Source organism: Atractosteus spatula, chromosome 4, assembly GCF_055471065.1.
Source record: "Atractosteus spatula isolate fAtrSpa1 chromosome 4, fAtrSpa1.hap1, whole genome shotgun sequence".
NCBI lineage: Eukaryota > Metazoa > Chordata > Actinopteri > Semionotiformes > Lepisosteidae > Atractosteus > Atractosteus spatula.
The window spans coordinates 12,944,777-12,963,772 of NC_142709.1; the positions used below are offsets into that span (position 1 = coordinate 12,944,777).

The window sequence follows — 18,996 nt, forward strand, 5'->3', positions numbered from 1 at the left end:
GAGAAGGAGTACCTCGCTGGAACTGACAGGAACCAATGGGATTAGTGCCCAATCAGTAGGAAGACCGGACACACAATGAGGAGGGCAGGATTACAGAAAAGAATTCCACTCGTGTTAGGTATTATTGCAGGGGCGATTACTTCTGCTGCTGATAACGCACGGAAAAAAAAAAAAGAAGCGAAAGAAGGCTAGCTCATGTAACAAATGATATTCCACACCTTTTCGCTTCAGGAATGCCAGGAAGGAAGACGGACGCCGGCTGTGGGGACAGGGGTGTGCGGTCGCACTGGCCGAGGTCTGACCCCCGGCGCTTGCAGTCCGTGAATCCCTCCCCCGTGGCCGTGACCGCAGCGGTTACACGTACACGGGCTTGTGTTCGCTTCGTTACATAAGAGCAACAAAGCTTCCGAAACTGGGCTTTCTTCCTAGAAACCTTCCAGTTCTACCGGAAGGGATTATCTGTATATTTACCCTTATTCCAATCTATCCACGGGCGCAAATACAGAGTCTGCCTACATTATGAAAATAATGTCTTAGTTTTTTCTAAAAAAGTTCCCAATCATTCCCAACTAATTCCCTTATTTATTCCTGGCTTTATTCATTTCCTGTGGAGTGTATTAGAAGTACCACTTAATATCAAATATTTTATCATCAATAAATAATGCAGGAGTGTCTTCAGAGGTACAATCTTAGAGGCCTATTAAGATTTATATCTACAAATATGGAAAATACTATCAATCACAGTAACAAAGGAGTCTTGGTACCCACCCTTCAGTTTTTGGCTTTCACATGCAGAACACAGCCTGAACTCATTCTGTACAGCTTTAAACCAGGGGGTGGAAGTATATATGCATCGATACACATAGTAGAGCAAACTGTATCTCACATTAGCCAAGCAAGGATGCTAACAGGTCTTTGAATATGTGAAAGCAAAAACACCCAGTTACTAAAAATGAGACAACTTTCCTTCACGTGTCAGGCACCCCGTAGATAAAAAGAACAGATTTTTGCATGTCTAATCTGTTAAACAGAATCTTTAAGGAAGTTACGGCACGCCACACGCAGACTAAGACTAACAGTGCAGCCAGGACGATGAATATTTAAATGAAGGAGCCTGCGAGAGACTGTGAACCAGAGTGTTGTGAGGCTGGTATAATTTATTAATACCAGCAGTGGGAGAGATAAAGAGATCGGCTGTGTACACAACACAGAGAGGTGGCTGGTATGCGCGGGGTTCAGCTGCAGAAGACAGCAGTGGCGTGCGATATCACAGGCAAATGCCAAATCACTTAAAAGCCCAGCATTCTCGTCAGACTGCTTCTAAATATAGACAATACATCCATTATTAATCAGAGTATCCGGTGCCGATGAGGGGTTGAAGCACGTGCCCGTCAGGCTTTGCATACCCTCTCTCCCTTGCTCCTTAAAACAAATTAACCAAGGGGACACAGGGGAGAGAGGAGCTCTGGACAGGAAGACCACTAGGCACTGTCGCAGAAACACGAGACAGCGTTTCGGCCATCTTCTGCTGGAAGGTAGGAGAGACCCGGATTCGCTGAAGCTTGCTCTGGGCATGTACTGCAAGACAAGAGCTTCGCTTTGTCAGAGAAAGAGAATCCGACCAACTAATTCTTGACAGCCCCTTTGTAATTAACATCAAAAAACCTTTGAACCAGAAAATATATGCTACCTCACCCCTTAGCTTCTACATTTCATTTTCAGGATTTGCTTTGCATCGCCCTTTCATTTTTCTGCTTCTATTACCCTGAAAACGTGAACAAGCTCGTTGCACCTGGTGAAGAATTACCATTACTTTCTCCTGTTAACTGTTTGTCATCTCTAATGCAATCACGGTTACATTTTGTTTTAATTGTTACAACTCAAACAGCATTCCAAAGCGCAGTTAATTCTATTTGTAGCTGACCACAACCCTTCTGCTTCCTTCCTACACATAATATGTTAATGCCTGCCTGTCGTTTTACACCCCGCCATGTGTTATAATTTGTCATGTTTGCTTTAATTTTTCATGAGCTGCTTGTCTTTGACTCCCAAGTGCATTGTATTATACACACTTCTCTTCTGTAAAAGTCCCATGATTGACCAATAAAACTCCACAAATGTTATCATTTTGGTCTTGGCTAAGGTAGGATGGGCTTCCTGTAAAAAAAGGCACAGGTAGGATTACGATTGTTCATAACATCTGAGAAACTGAAAAAAAAGAACTCTCAAGAGCCCATAAATGACAGTGCTGACATTTTTAATGCTAGAGTTTGCTGCAGGCACAGAGAGACGGGTTTCCAGAATGACTAAATATCACTTGCTGTACGGCCTTGTTCTTAAAGCTAAATCTGTATTTGAAGAATTTCAAAGAAGTGGAATTATAAATGTGTTAGTCTTGATTAAAAAAAAAATCTGACTTAAAAGGAAAACGCAATAGAAAAAAAAACATTCGCAAGATAATGCCATTAACAGCACAAAATAACAGCTGGCTTCTAAAGAAACATGGGTCTCCTTAATGCATCCGTATTGTAAAATGTCTTCATGGCCATGTCAATAGCAGCAGTAGCTATTATGTTCTAAGGGGCTGTGATGAAAATCACTGCAAGGCTGAGGGTCTGCACCTACAGTGAAAATGATATTTGAGGTCTCGGCCGACAGACAGCGTGAGAGAGGAGGAAACAGAAAGGAAAGGCAGAGGGAGAACCGTACGAACAGCAAAGTGAGGGAGATGAGTGTTAATGGAAACCGTTTCCCCCCACCCCCAACCTGTTTGCGATCCTTGCTAGCTTTGTGAGATGAATAATTACTAGCACTCAGAGCCTCCGTTCCTCATTTTTCACAGCCTTGCCGAGAAATTATCTTCTGAAAAGCGCAAGATCTTCTGCACTGACTGTGCTTCAGGCTTCTGGTGTAAAAAAAAAAATAAATCCCCTTGGTGAGGAAGCCTACCAGTCTGGCGGGCCCTGGGCTTTACAGCCAGCGTGCTCGAACAGGCCCTGCAATGACCAGCCAGAGTAAAGCGCAACCCGGAGAGAGCAGAAACGCTCCCACAGGTCTGGAGCGATCTCGGAACGCAGGGGAATCTGCTCTTGTAACGAACCCAAGACACAACGTGTGGCAAAAAAAAAAGACAATCTAGGGGGCAAAAGGAAGAGAACAGACACGCAAACGGTTGTTCCCAGATGAAAGGGGAATTCACAAAGCCTACCACTTCAAAGAGATATTAGCATTTTTTTTTTCTAAAAGGAGAAAAATACTCACAATTATTTTTTATAATAGCCATTCAATTAAACTGTCCTTGTCCGTGCTGATTCTGCGGTTCAGAGCTCCGGCCATTTAGTATTTTAATAGCCCTGAGGAAGGTAGTTGTTTGTTAGTAAACTTCATCTTTTAGTATTAAGAGTGAATCTTAAATGCTCCTCTGGTTTAAGAATAGAAAGCATTAAGGTTCTTAAGTGAGAATGAAATAATTAGGTGATTAAAGAGATCAATGAAAGAAAGGCAAGTGAGGGGAAGACAAAGATCAGTACATCTACTGGGCCTCGGGGAAAAGAATCAGGTGACCTTCAGGAGTTTTCTTACTCCTAGACTTTAGAGAGAGACTATAGATTTGTCTGCCTTTAAACGAACTTCAGTTGCTCGCAACTGCTAATAAGCTAAAACCGAGGAATATGAGCAAAGTAATTCCCCTTTAGGGAGCAACACCGCAGAGATTAATATGCAATCGTTGGGCGGCAGGATTTAGATCTCCTGCTGTTTAGATCAAAACAGACTGCAGTATGTCTCTCACCTCTGCGATCGTGCCAGTTTCTGAAGCACTTTCTGACTTGCATTAGCCTGGCGCTCCAGCGCCGGAGCCCTGCCAGCTCTGAAGCCCCGCGGGACAATGTCACGGCAGAGAGAGTCAAGCCCCGAGTCCAAGCTTGCGCGTCAGCAGCAGAGGGGGGGAGTCGCGGGTGTGTGTGTAGGGGGGGGGGCTGAGTGAGTCGGCGCACGGGTTAATCCGAAATCCTCGCCCAACGAAACAATGTAATGAACAGCTGTCACAGTAGGTGGGTAGCTGGGGGGGGGGGGGAGGCAGTCACAGGAAAAAAAAAAAACGAAGCATTTTCTCTCCATGCGCCCAACAGCTGGTATTGAATTTGCATGTGTTTGTCAGTGTGTGAGAGCGTGCGCGGCTGGGTCTGTGCTCGGCGCTCAGTCTCATCGCTGCACAGCCCCGGCTCTTCATCCTCTACATAAGCCCTGTTTAGAAGAGCTTTCTGCATCTAAATTACTGTGAAAATAATCCCCCTGTGCTCTTGATGAGAGCTGACCTTTGGTGCACCCGAATGGCACGCAAACAGAACTGCGGGGCTGTGACAACTGCTTTACATGCTTGGGAGGCCTGAAACTCGATGTGATCGCGAGGCAGACGGCGAAAGAGAAAAGAGAGAGAGAGAAAGAGGAGATTGAGGAGGGAAGTCAATTCATTTTTATGTGATTTTTTTTAAACAAGAAGGTCTATTGACTGGAAAAAAAGAGCAATCAAGGCTTTATATTTCGAAAACTGGATATGTCAGCCTAAGGTCTGAGAGACATTAGCGTAGGCAGAGCTTGGCTGGGGAGGCTGTGGGTTCAGTGTCAGGCCAGGACTGGCGTGACGTGAGTGTAAGTGCTCTCAGGTTGAGTGGCTGCCTGTGCAGCTGGCCTGTAAATTGTCCTTCATTAGGAGACGAGGCGAAGGGGCCCCCGAGAGAGAGAGAGAGAGAGACTCGCAGAGAGATCGCCAGCTCCCGCAGGGACCCTGGAACAGGACCTCAGCCTGCGCAAGGTGGCCTGTGGGGCTTCGAACCATATGGCACAAGGGCTAGGTGTCTATTTAACGCTTCATTTAAGGAAATTCCACAGAAAGGGAACTGCTAGCGTGTTCAAGATCAAATTAAAATGCAGTGATCCATATTTAACTAGGGGTGTGGAGACCAGAAGTTTGCTGTTTCGTAAACGAAGATGAACACTTTTATAGCGATGTGAAGCTCAGAACATGAGTCATGATTGCTTAAATAACCGATGCCAGGCTCTGTCTCGCAAGTTTCGTGATGGTGAAATTTCTTTTTATTGGCTGCTTAAAAGGAAACGTGTGAACAAATCAACTGAATGAATAGAACCTCACATGCTACTCAAGCTTATTTGTTATGTGGCAATTTGAAATGTTTGGTTATGCATCCATTATAGCCTGCAAACTATTATCAAAGAAAAAAAAACAATAAGCATTGCTTTCTTTAATCCAGTGATGTATTTAATCTTAAAAAGAAAATGCAAATGGATTTTTAAACTCCTAAAAATATCTTCCTAAAATATGTAACTGTTACAGTTGCTATAAATAGTTAAGCAAAAACATCCTGGACCTCTCATTTGAGTGGCTCAAGAGCAGGCTGAGCTCAGTGACTGCAGGTTCGAGCCCAGTTCATGTCACTAACCAGCCGGGATTAAATCTATAGATGATACAGAAACAAGGCCAGTGGCAAACACAGACACAGGGGAATGGGAATTAGCAAAGCCTTAAAGTTAGTGACTGAGCAGGCACGTTGCGAATGACACTGAACATTAAGTGCAAAGTGGGTTGGAGGAGTGGTGAGCATTGCTGGGACCCTGGGTTCAACTCCAGACCTGGGGTGCTATCAGCGTGGTTATCTCGCACAGTCTAAAGACATACTGGCAAGTTAACTGGCCTCTGGGCAAACTGGCCCTGGTGCGAGTGTGTGTGTGTCTTTGTGTGTCTTGCACCTGTAGCTTCCCAGGATAGGCTCCAGCTCCCCTGCGACCCTGTACTGGATAAAACGGTTTAGAAAGTGAAAGGATGGATAGGTGGGTGAAAGTGCAGAGCGATTCAAACTGGAAGTAGGATGCACTGTACATACTGCATGGGTGATCCACAGCTGCTGAAGGTACAGTACTCACGGACGTGTGTCTATACAAAAGTATGCAAAAATGTTTCATTTACTTACTAGACTCAAGCTTTAAAATACACTATAACAAGAATATTGTGTTCAGTTCTCGTCACCATAACACAAAAGGGATATTATAGCCCGAAAGGGAGAACAAGAATGATTCTGAGATTCAGAAATGAGATTTCTGGTCTCAGAGGATTATCATATACAGAAATCTTAAAGGAACTAAGCCTCTTCAGTCCAGAACAAAGACAACAGATGGGAGATTTGATTGGAGTAAGATCCTAAGCTATGGTTCATCCAGGGGACTGTTTCACATTCCATATCAGGGACACAGAGTCAACAGTGAAATCGAAAATGGAATAGTTTGGAACCGAGAATAGGAAATTATTTAACTAGATTATTTTACTAAAGAAATGTGGGTGTCTGGAACAGTCTTCCCAGCCAAGTGATTGAGGCCCAAAAGTGCTAGAAGGGCTGTATGGCCTCCTCTTGTTATCAAACCTGACTCTGATGTAATGTTCCATTTCATTTTAAAATGCATATCCATCTAAAAGCAAGCCATCCTTTGCTTAAGTACAGATACACAAAGCACATACGAGACCCACAAACAGTGAAGACACTGAATGACTGCAGCACAAGTAAGGAGAGGCTAACGTAAAGGACAAAAGGCAGACAGATGCGCTACAAAGAGGACTTCATCAAGAGGACTCCAAGGTGCACGGTACAAATAAGAAGGCCATGACATTACAAACAGAATTTTCTTCATGGAGGACAATTAGAACACTGCTAATAAATTATGCCAAATTTGATCATTGTGGAGGGGTGATGGACAAGTCCCGACCACTGAATTCCAGCTAAACCCCCCGTCTGGCAAAAGCTGCAGCTACAGCACGAGAACTGGGTCTGAAAATCACACACCATGAACGCCTCATTAGAGGCATGAAAAGACTTCCTGGACTGGAAGGAGAGTAATGTGTGTCCCAGGGTTGACTGAGTGCATTTCCTGTATGTCGCTGGCTTTCCTGCAGGCTTTTGCTATTTCAAACACTTTATCATGCAACTGAAAGGCTCTAAGAAGTGAACTGAAAAGACTCAGCAAATCACTGCAGCAAAAACTGTTGGATAATTAATTAAATATAATCTTCTGTTCCTGCAGCATATTCATGGATTTGTAACAAAAGTACCTACACTCAAGTACTGTCTGTAACTTAAAGTGCCACACATATTTAAGATGACCAATATCTAACTTTCTGACTTGAAGACATTTCCAACAGATTTAAAGACAGAACTGTAAACACCTTAAAACCAGTAATTCTTTGAGTAAACAGTTAAGTCTAATTCGGACGCTAGAAGATTTTTAACTATGAAAGACTTACACAAAACACTGTCAGAGTAACAACAGGGATACGACAACACATTCAGAAAACTCCCACAGAGAACGATTCCTGTGAGCATGGTGAAGTTCTGAAAGCTGCATCAGTTTTGCACTGTAGAGGTCTGATCTGCTCAAAAACAAAAAATGTCCATCAAAGAAAACTAAATATTCTATACTGTGTATATGTACTTTAGTGGAGAGTGACTAAAATGCAAAAGTCATAAAAAGAGATTACAACACAATATTTATATTTTGAGCAACTTAGAGGCTTAGAGACTTCACTCAAGCTTCTGTTTTTAACAGGGTGACCTGAAAAAAAACGAGTTAAAAGACTCGACCTCAGATTTACAACTTGGCTTTACAGCAACGCACGCCCTTCAGATCTTTACAGTGACTACTAGCACAGGGAAGAGATCTGTCAGTCTCAGCCCCGGAGCAGAACAGACTTTCTTCTTGTGCAGCACGGGACAACAGCCGAGCAAAAGCCTGCCAATTCTGTGTGTGGCACCTGCCACCATTTCTAATGTGCGCCCGCTCTCTGAAGTGCCTCATGGCACCGTCACCAAAGGGCAGATTCAGAAGAGAGGAGGAAAAGCGAAACTGGCCCTGCTTTCTCGCGCTCTCTCTCTGAAGGACGGTGGTGCTACACAGTTAATTTTCAGCCTGTTAGGAGCCCCCGCTGTTCTTTAGAATTCCTGCTCTGGCTGGGATTGTGAAATTAAAGAGGCAGCAGCAGCTGATTGGAGGAATTAGCACTGCATCCTCTGCTCCTTCTGATCAAATTCAGTTTCCCAGCTCCGAGTGCAGCGCTACCAGGAACAAGTGGCCTTTTCCTGTGGGTGCGTGCTGCCTGTCTGCGCACTGTGCGAGCGAACCTGCGGATGTGTGTGTGTGCGTGGGCTCGTCCGTCACTCACGCTGAGCTCCTGAAAGCTCTCACTTTGACAGGAAAGACGGGAAACACCTACCAGAGCGAGGTCTTTGAGAGGCCCGTGTCAGGAGCGGAGGACGGCGATTCTTTTAATGTACACTTTCCTGCCAAGCGAGGCGGGTGTTTGGCGACGGGAGGTTCTCGCTTCGTTTCGTTTTCAATGACGGAATCAGATGTATATAATGGAAGGCGATGGATTCAAATTCCCCCCCCCCCCCATGCAAAAACAAAGCAACTGCCCCCCCCAAGTGCAATAGGAACAAACGAAGGAAAACGTTTGGGGCTCTAGAAGAATTCACAAATGTCAAACACCGGTGTCTGTGGGGAGCGTCTGCACCACAGTACGGAGGAGGACGTGTCTGTGCATATCGGAAAAAGTGTGCTGTAACAGAGCGCGCCTTGCGTGTTGGAGAATGCAATCTGTGCAGAGAGTGTCATATGTCTGTACATTAGCGCAGGCTGCTTACTGCCTGTGAGCGTGTGTGTGTTCTTCTTGCTGCTTGTGCATGCCTGCGTAGTCCGCGTCGGCCCTTTCTGGTACAAATCGGTAGCGTCCTCAAGGGGAAAAATCAGATGCAATGATTTTTCCGCGCAGCCGGTCGGACAGTTCCACGGCCCGGACTCATCTTATTAATAGCGGCCTGAATGAATAATGCAGACACTGAGAGCGCGGTTGGATTAAATCCCTTGTGCTAGAAATCACAGAGCGCGCCACTCGATTTGGCGTCTTTCGCTGTGCCTCCTGTTTGCGGCTGACGTGCTCTGGAAATGGCAGGTCCCCGGAACGGCCCCTCAGACTGCAAGGGCCGAGGAGCCAGCGATGTGGAGTGAGGTGGCCGAGCGGCTGTGGGAGTCAGCCAGGGGCTTTGGGGAGCTGCGACCCTGCAATTGACCCAAGTCCAGATTAACATTTGCCTATAAATAGTGAGCCACTGGAGCTAATCACTTAGTTACCCTTCATCTTGTCACTCAAACTCCCTGGGGGGAAGTGAGGCGGCACTGTGCATGCTAAGAACTATTAATATTCAAAAACAGGCAGCCCCTTGGCCAGGCACTCAATGCGGCAATCACAACAGAGCAGATACCTTACCTAGACCTCAGCCTTGGAGGATCTTGCCTGGGAATTAGGCTCCACATAATACGCAATGCCTGTCGGTGCTAACGTACTGGGCTCGGCCAGGAAAGTCAAACGCATAAAAAAATCAAGGCACTCATCAAAGCAGCAAGAAGAGGATTTGGGGAAACATTATTAACATGCTCTATGGGCAATAACACAGCAAAACACACACACACACACACACACACACACACACACACACAGCATTAATGAAGAGAAAAGATCCTTGCTTCCTTTCACAGACAAAAGCCTGTTCCTAAGGACAGAGTGTGCTCCGACTGAAGAGGAACCAGCCAGGCAGCTGAAGGAGGTATGCGAGATGGCGCTTGCTTTGAGGAAACACCCCTCGACTCTCTAAGCTTTGGTGCCGCTTGGGAAAATTGGGAATCCCACATGCAGACTTGCCACTGAAGGCAGCGCTGGACTGTTAAGAAAATGTCACGTTGGCGCATGAGGATGAGAGCCCCCTAAAAAGCTTAAACAAAAAAACAGCATGGAAACAAAAGGCTAGCACATCTAAACAATCCACATTTGCAACTGCTTTTCTCTCCACCCGGCTGCAATCTTTGAACTGCAATAAATACAATCTTGGCAGAGGGGGGAAAAGGCAATAAGTCGGCTGACTGCAGGAACGAATAACTCAACACCGTTATTTTAAGGCCCGCTGGAAAATGAGTGTGTGTCTTGGGTAAATGGAACGAGCCAGACATGTTCAGGCCTTACCTGTTAATGAGGGGGAAGAGAGACACCAGCAAATACACTGATGGATACCACTTCAAGGGCTTGATTTCCTCTGCCAGCGAGACCTGTAGAAACAAGAAACTGTCACCTCTCGCTACTGATGGGCACCGCTAGGCACTGCCCCTGCCATGCTGACAGCCTGCTCTGTTGGAAGAAAGACAGCAATTCAGAACTCGAGAGCATGAGGGATCAGTGAATACACAATCTATACACAACTCCCGAGGGCTTTATCAAACAATAACAGTTGTTCATATTTACTGTTGTTTTTAACATTGGGGCTGTTGATAACTGGGATATTTTTGAGTTGATCATTTTTGTCATTAATATAAATGATTTTAAAAGAGGGAGACTGTACGCAATGCACCCATTAGAAATATCGGTGTCTGGTCTAAGCAGTCAGCCACACGTGTTGAGCGCTGTGTTGTTTTGTAAAAGGCTGTTATTGCAAGGCCATTAGGAGAACCCGAACCGTGTGTGGGAGTCTCTTCAACGCTCTCTTGTCTTCTGAAAGACGTGAAATGCCTGTGATAAACATGTATCAACGTCTCCTAAGTGAATTCACACAGATGCTGTTATAGCCATTTGAAAACCAAAGCTATATTCTCAAACAGGTGTGGCGTTTTGGCGTTACTTGTTTCTCTGAACGTCAACGAAAGCAACACAAAAAGCCAAAGGATGAAAAACCCTGATTCAAGCATCTTTGGCACGGGAAAGAACCCTTGAAATGTCACGGTTTCCAAGTCTGTACAGGCAAGAAGCAGCTGCCGAAACGCATACAGAAATAGCCATACATCCTGACGCGTACGAAACTGCAGCCCGCGCCGAGAGACCCTACACGCACAAACATACACAGATCCAAACAGACGCTCGTAAAAAAAGAATGAAAAATAAAGCCATCCCCCCGCCGCACACCAAACACCACACACCACACACACGCGCGGCAGCAGACACAGACACACAAACACTCTGCCAATTAGGAGCGCAGCGGCCGCCCCAGAGAAAGCTCCACCCGGTAGCCGCAGATCCCCTACAGCCAGCACATTCATTATTAATAGGGCTGGGAAAGGCTCCGAGGAGATCACTCAGCGGAGCGCCGTGGAGGTGAAGCAGCACATCAAACACTGACAGCCTTTTGCAAAACTATTCCCTTTGTTCAGTACAAAAAAAAAGTAATAATGAAGAAAAAAAAACCCGCAGCACAGGGAGCGCAAATTCCACAGCTCGAACCCGGAAAAAGAAACCGAGCAGCACAAGTCCCAATTTTCTGCAGACTTGTGACGACTGTTCAGTTTTTGCATCAAACGGAACACGCGGGATTTTGTTAACCGGCAATTAATCGTAACGTCTTTCGGACCAATCAATTGATTTAGTTTGCAAAGTGCATAACATGCAAGATCTGTACTGCCTTTTCTTTTTTTCGTTTCTGCTGCACCGTGTAGCACAAGGTTTGCATAAGAAATAAACCGGTCCTTTCCAATTTATATCAGCATGAAAGAAACACTGACCACCGCGTCATTTGGTTAGACATAGGAAAAAAAACCCACAAAACTTTGACACAAGCCTTTTTTTCTCAATTAAAGTGGACAAAATATCCATCAAAATATTCTTATACATTACCAGGATGATTAAGAATATGAATATAAGACATAGACTGGCCATTAATCCAACGGGTTTGACACCAGGAATGCTTTGTTTTAATAACCTGTAACACCCCTCAATATCTCATTTCTGCCTCACCACCCCTGTGCTTGAATCATACCCATAACTACAGTCAGGCAGAATGTCTGTACAGTAAGTATAATCTTCATATTCTCCAGATTGATTTATACATACATATACAACACTGTGCTGGGGTGATAAGTACCACAACAAAGCACAGATGAATATTCAACTATAACTGCATATCTATGAATGAAACACCCGTCTCACTGTTTGTATATGTGCCTATGTGTACTTGCCTGCCACTCATACAGATATCCATGAAGGTGGCTGGTTACAACAAGGAGTATCAGAGAAAGCAGACGGCATATCCGTCTCGCTAAGATTATTTTTTACCCTTTTTACTTAGAATTCAAACCCTGGGAGTACATCAAACAGCACCCTGGAAGAAAACCAAAATTTAAACACTCAGGTAGCGGAGTATTAAAAACTTTCCCACCTCTCTATTCATTAATTGCGCCCCAAACATGCATACATACATAGCAACGTGAAATTCACAGAGTGCCTGCTGTCTAGTCACCTTCTGTGACTGTCTTTTTAAACCCTAGAGAGTAGTTTTGTAGGTACGCCACACAGAACAAGACTCTTCACAAGTGACTCAGGTGATTACATTACCTACAAGAAGCAGTCATAGACATCGCACTAGTTGCAGGGCAGTTGTTCTTAGTTTCTGCAGAAGGCAGGTCGGTTATGACTAACATAATTGGAGCAGATTCAGTCAACGACTGCTATATGTCAAACAGATCGTTACTGACTTAAAAAAAAATAATGGTGAAGGCGGCCTGTGGAGACTGGAGTCTCTGCACCTCCCTAATTGCAGGTGCGTGCGGTCTCAGAAAACAGCTGCTGGGCATGTTCCAACTGCAGAGAACTACAAACCCCGCCGTTTAGCTCCACGCTGCCTCCTGCTGGCAGGGAGGGGGCATGAGTGAGCTGCCACCTCCAGTCCCCGGTGATTGAAAGTCCTGAGGATTCCAGTCTGGCAAGACAACAGTACAAGACGCGGTCCTGCAGTTCAGCCTCTTTACTGATATTCCCAATGCACCTTCCTGCTCCTGCTTTTCAAACGGGGAAGGGGGGAAGGGAGGGGTTGACCTCACAGATTTTATGCACACACTTCATCACGTGTTTGGAATGACATGGCTGAAGGAGAGGACATTCAGCTTCCGAACGTCTGAGAGGCACTGAGCACTCTTGTGGGCGAGGAACCACACAGCTCTGAATTATTGATTGCGTTCAGAGCACTCAGCCGGCCTCTCTCCTCTCCACTCTGTGCTGCAGACTGAAGGCTGCTTTCCATTTCCTTTTATGAGGGCACGTATTAAAGCCAGCCAGGCACACTGGTGGCCTTAAAAAAAAGAAATAAATAAACAGCTCAGAAAGGCCCCCTGGTGTGCCATTGTTTTTTCAATCACTGAGAGCCTTGCACCACTGTTTCCTACCTGCAGTTAAAAATTATGGCTCCAGATTAGCTGACACCCTAGAGTTTTATTATTCAACCATAAAAAAAGAAAAATGACTAGAAGGATACATTTTGCATATTTAGAGCTGAAATTATGAAATTAATTTCCAGGGTGCGGTAAATCTATGAATACATCGAAAGGAAGTAAGATGAGAAGGATATGAGTTTCTTAGGTGTTTAATTGAAGAATCAAAGGGTACTCTTCAGGGCTGCATCTTGAAAAGGACAAACATCCGAGTCTGAGCTGTTATTCTCTACAGCGAGTAGCAAAGGAACATTAGTCACACTGGAGGTTGACCTGTAGCTCTGCCCACGCAATTCCTGTGTGTATTTACCCTTCCGAATTGATTGGTAACCTGCAGGTGTGTGGAGTGTTAGAAAACAGCTGTTGAGCATGTTTCAACTGCCAACTAACTACAAACCCCACAGTTTGGCTCTGCGCTGCCTCCTGCTGGCAGGGAGGGGGCATGAGCGATCTTGCGTCTCCAGTCCTCAACACTATCTAACAAGGTACAGCACAGACTCTTTACTGACACTCCCCAGTGCATCCTGGGAATGTCAGTTAGGGGGTCACACAGGCCCGGGGGTGGGGAGAGATGGCCGTCAAAGACAAACCCCAGATCACGCTGGTTGGCAGCAATGTGGAGGAGTGATCAGGGGTCTGGACTGACGTCTACAGCTGGAAGGTTTAGGGTTGAAATCCCAGATGGGGGCACTACTGTTCTTCCCACGGGCAAGGCACTCCAGCTTTGTAAATACAAGCGACAAACCAAAGTCGCTTTGGATGCAAGTGTCTGCCGTTGTAACTAATCCAGCTTTTACAAGTCCTTAAAGTTCAATTAACAACCGAAATGCCGTCGTTTTAACAACATTTACTGAGAATAGACAGACGTTACCTTTCAACTCTGGGCTCTAAAAGGAAAAAAAAAAGTACATACAGTAATGAGCACTTGCATGTCTGTCTTCGTATTCACTCTACCTCTGTCCACATGATGGGAGCTCAAATCCTACCTGTATCCAGTTTTGATAAGCGCAGAGGTCTTAAAATGCCTCTGCATGTCATCTACAAGTAGTACTTCCATTTGCATAAACAACATGGAATACTTTCAAAAAGTCCAGATACCGTGGATTGATTCACTTTGTCATTCGTAGGGTACAACTGCCCCTTGACACAGAAGCCCCAAATCAACATTTACACCACCAGCCTCCCGAGTAAAAGTCCTTTTACTGACCCCGGGTCCGTGGGACCGAGGCTGGTTGAACCCAGACGGCTTTCAGCTGGCTGCCAAAAGGCAGGTGCAGACAGGTCCTGAAGTGGAAGAGCACAAGCAGGATGAAAAAAGAGGATTTTGTTTTTCCTTTACAGGCGCTTCCCCCAGGAGATGAGACGTGTTTATCTGTCAGTAAGCCAAACCACTGAACGCTTATCCCTCATATTGAGCCAGACGAGTGTGGTAATAGCGCCTCATTTCTCCTTGAACTCTTCCGCAAGAAAATGAGCCATTCCATCGAACGCACACAAACAAACTGCACTTGTTTCCTACTTTCAGCCCTCCAAAGTCATGCACAGTATTGCACTTAGCCACATATTTTATGCTGCTCTCGCAGCTCAACTTCCTGCGAGTCTGTTATCTTAGAAAGGGCTTTATTTCGGTGCTCTAAATCTGTTTTGAAACCCTGTGAGGAACACGGGGAAAAAAAGGGACATTTGCGTTCAGCTTCATGTTGCAGTGCTTTTTACTCTCCGCCTCAAAGCAAAATGAAAGAAATGCAGGGAAGGAAATCACCCCAAAACCATGAAGCGAAATTACACTTCTTCAGAGACTTTAAACATCTACTGCGTGGCCTTTCATTAAATCTTGGGATGACACAGCGCGTCACAACCATTCCCCAGCTAAAGCAACAATCAGGTGGCAGGCGCAGCCAGTGGGTGGGCAGCTGACTTCCAGGATTTAGATTAAGCTCATCCGAGAGAGCGCTGTCGGCTCAGGAAGTGCAATAACCCGTGGCTGTCAGAGACCAGCGCCGCCGCCGCCGCCGCTATTGTCCTGATCTGGAGAAGCAGCGCAGACACAGGGAATCAGCTTTCCTGCTGCTGACGCTAACCGCTGCACACCACGTCCTCCTCAACCCTTCCCACCACTCGGGGAAGTAATTATAAAGGGGAGGTGCATGCTCTAACACACACTAACATTCACATTGACAGACTGTAAATTAAAATAAAAGCAACATTTTTACAATGCGCAGAACATCTTACCTTGTCGGTCATTTTTTAGAGTTAGAAAAACAGAAAATAGCATGCAATAACACGTTTAGCCCAGATACAGGCCTTCAATTGTCTATACAAATAAATGGAGATCACTTCTTTCACTTAGGTTATTTATGTCTCTATTATGCTGACCTAATCAATGTGTACAAAGATGGAAGTGAAAGTCAAACAGTACTTTACAAGGAATCCAGGACTCTTATTTTATTAGATAATGCAAATACCATTCTTGCACTTGCTCCAAACAGCTGTTCAGAAGATTAGGCAGTGCACTGCTCTAATCAGAGAATAAGCTCTCATAATTCTTTTCTTCCTCACCAACTGAACCTCTTGGTAAAACCTCTGTTGGTAATTAAAAAAGCAGTGCAGATTGAAGACGTGGAGAACTTCGCATCACGAAATTCTCATTTCTCTTTCACATTCCAATAACTGCTACTACAAGGCTGTGTGCTTATGATTAGGAGAACTAGAGTTGCTTTTTTGGTCCCTCCTGACTAATCCTGTTGGACTGTAGCCAAGACCTGGGCAGGAACTGATGCTAGAAATGAGCCAGTGGTCACTGGGGCCTGACGTTATCTCTAGGGCAGTCAGTGAAGACGCACTGCCGGCGATCGGTCAGAAGCGCGTCAGGGCACGCCGACGGAGCGCAGAGGACAAAGCCACAGCACAGCAGCCCAGCGTGCACACCGCGGGGCACCTCGCTCACAGTTTAGCAACAGCAAAACATATACAATGCCAACAGCGCTGCACACCAGCACCAGATTATGATGAAATTAAACATCAACAACAAGAGAAAAAGCCAGTGGACGTTCGTGCCCAGCCTGCCTTTGTCTGTCTGCCCGGGAATAATAATAATGTGTCAGGCACACAGAAGAGATATGGGGCCTTTGTCAAGGAACGGCCTCCCTGGAAGCAATGTGATAACAGGGTCATCCTCATGGAAACAGCAGGCCGCCAGCATGTCTGCGAGGGAGCAGGAGTCAATAACGCCTGCATGCGTATTTGTGTCTGCGTGCTTTCAACAGTAACACTAAAGCTGCCCTGCCCCAGCAACAGGGATCACCTTAAAGCAAACTAAGAACAACAAAATAAAACCCATGTCCTGGCTCTGTTTAAAGCTCCCCAGCGGCTCGACCGGTACAGGCGTCCTGCCCAAGCTCGGTGTGAGCTCCAGGATCCAGGCACTGCCGCTTCGAGGTCACTAGCAGACTGACTTTCCGAGCGGCGGTGTGTGATTGGCTGAATGCGGCCAAGGGACGTGTTGGGATTGGTCGGCTGGAGCCTCTTGGCCCCCAGAGACACTGTGACCCCTGTGGCCTCCCAGACACCTTTGCAGGCTTGTGGTACTGTCAGTGGGGGGATGTACCACTCCTCCAGTCGACTTTTAAAAAAAAACAGTCAAAAAAGTCTAAACCTTTAGTAACCAAATGACTGCGGGATTGCAACAGCTCCACAAGTCTGAAGCTAAGATGCCAAGGTTGTTCTTGATGTGTGAAAGAAAATACCTTAACAGGACAGGATAATGGATCATGGATAAATGGACAGGAAGCATTTTTTGCTCCTTAAGTTAGAAAAAAAGGAAATGTTTCAACAGTTATTTCACATTTGTAATTTCACTCTGTATTAGTAACCAAATAGATGCTGCTGTGCTTCATATATATAATTAGTACTCAGTATGGATGAGAAGACATCTTGACTAGCAGAATTGCTGACACTGTAGAAAATGCCCTCTGTAGATTCAGTTTCAAATGTATATGGTGCCCAAGCAAGTGTGTCTCGACAGATCAGCAAAGACTCTCCTGCGTATGCTACCACATAATGTAGGCTTCATCACAGATTTACAGCTACTCTAACAAATATTCTGGCACTCTTCAGAAGCACCAAGTTCTTTTTCTAAATTCCGACTTTTCACGTCAAAGGTCCTGTGCTCTTCTCTTGAGTGTAATGAAATGGTAATTACTCAGGGCAGATTTGAAAGACTCTGTAATGGGCACATTAATGAATCTAATCACTTCACTCATTCTCCAGTCTGGAACAGCAGAGAGCTAGAGGATCTACAGTAAGTATGCAGCCATGGTGTTCACACTTGGCATGTTCAGGAGACAGAAGGGCCAACACTCAGAAGGACAAGACACACCACACTCTGCACTGAAGACTAAGATATTACTATTTCCCTTTCTGATCTGGGTCTGCATTCCTCACATCTTCGTGTTTTCCATGCAAGCGTGCAGCGTTAGATCTGCGTTACATAAAACTGAGAGTACAATATTCTGGGTTCTCTTAGGAGTTACAAAATATTTCAGTATGTTGTATTGAAATAACTCAGTCTAAGCACCACTTTGTTACACTGCAAATTCCAGATGGAAAAAAAGTGGATGGAAGACTGAGCTTCTTTACACCTTCCATTCTTTAAGCATTTTAAAAGAATCCTCTATGCACAACACGGTGCTTTTAAGGATACTGTTAACTTTAAGGATCTGCCAAATGCTATTTCTTGGTATTGGGAAAAAAAAGTTTTTTGGTTTGATATTTTTTCCCCTAAACTATTAGAACTTCCCATATGCAGAAATGTGACTAATGTAACACAAGAAAGGGGAGCCAGCCCTATGAATAAATAGAAAAGCTGTCAAGATTCATCATGAAAAGTAATTTTCGAAATATCATGGTTTTAAAGGTACACACAGCCACCCCTTGAATGAAATTTCAAATCTGAATGCTTTCACATTCCTTCTTCCCTGCTTCATTTTACTTTACAGAAAACAAAAGCAAAACAGCTATCAAGCATATTATGGAAATAAGGGATGTCTGTGGATTGCTTATGGGCTGCCTGCTGTACATGCAGCTAGAATATTTGATGAGAAAGAGCAAGATCTTTTTCCCCACTTCTTCTACAGAGGCAATTCAGAGACTCCGGGCTCTTCTAAGTATAGCGGTTGTCCCTAATGGTTGCTGAAATAAAGCACGCTGCTTAAATCGGTAGTGATCGCACTGTGATTTGTACTGCACCAGCCCCACATATCAGAGGCGGGATGTGCTGTCCTTTTGCGGCTGTTCCAGCAAGGCTTTCACAGATGCGAATGCGCGCGTATTTACTTATTTATTTACTTTGTCAATACCGTCAGCCACAGGAGTGAAAGTCGAACGATAACACAGGCTTGGTGCTTGCATGCAAAAGAAGGGCATTATTCTCCTGTCTTTGTGTTTGTCTCCTCCACACACAATGGAGAGAGATAAGAGAGATCCCTGGGCTGATAGCGCGGCCTCTTCAAGGGGGCTGCTTTCAGAGCAGTGTGAGGGGCTGCTGCCTTCCCCCTCGGAGAGGTCACTGGCCTCTTCAAGCCAGAGAGGCCTTTGCCGGCTACGCTCTGCTCAAAGGCGTGACGTCTTCATACGGTGTGAGACCACAGACAGGCCATTATTTCTCCCCCGAACGAGGGGGCTGAAAAACGCTAT

The 18,996-nt window shown here is 45.3% G+C and overlaps 1 protein-coding gene across 4 annotated transcripts in view; it reads right to left on the reverse strand.

Moving 5' to 3' along the window:
• Window positions 1–18,996, reverse strand: part of LOC148835847 (uncharacterized) — a 150,131-nt gene that overhangs the window by 11,598 nt on the left and 119,537 nt on the right. For all 4 annotated transcript variants that reach the window (XM_088913250.1, XM_088913254.1, XM_088913251.1 and 1 more), the window contains one exon: window positions 10,079–10,161. In XM_088913250.1, the coding sequence (XP_088769376.1) occupies window positions 10,079–10,161 (83 nt within the window). The remainder of the gene's footprint in view (window positions 1–10,078; window positions 10,162–18,996) is intronic.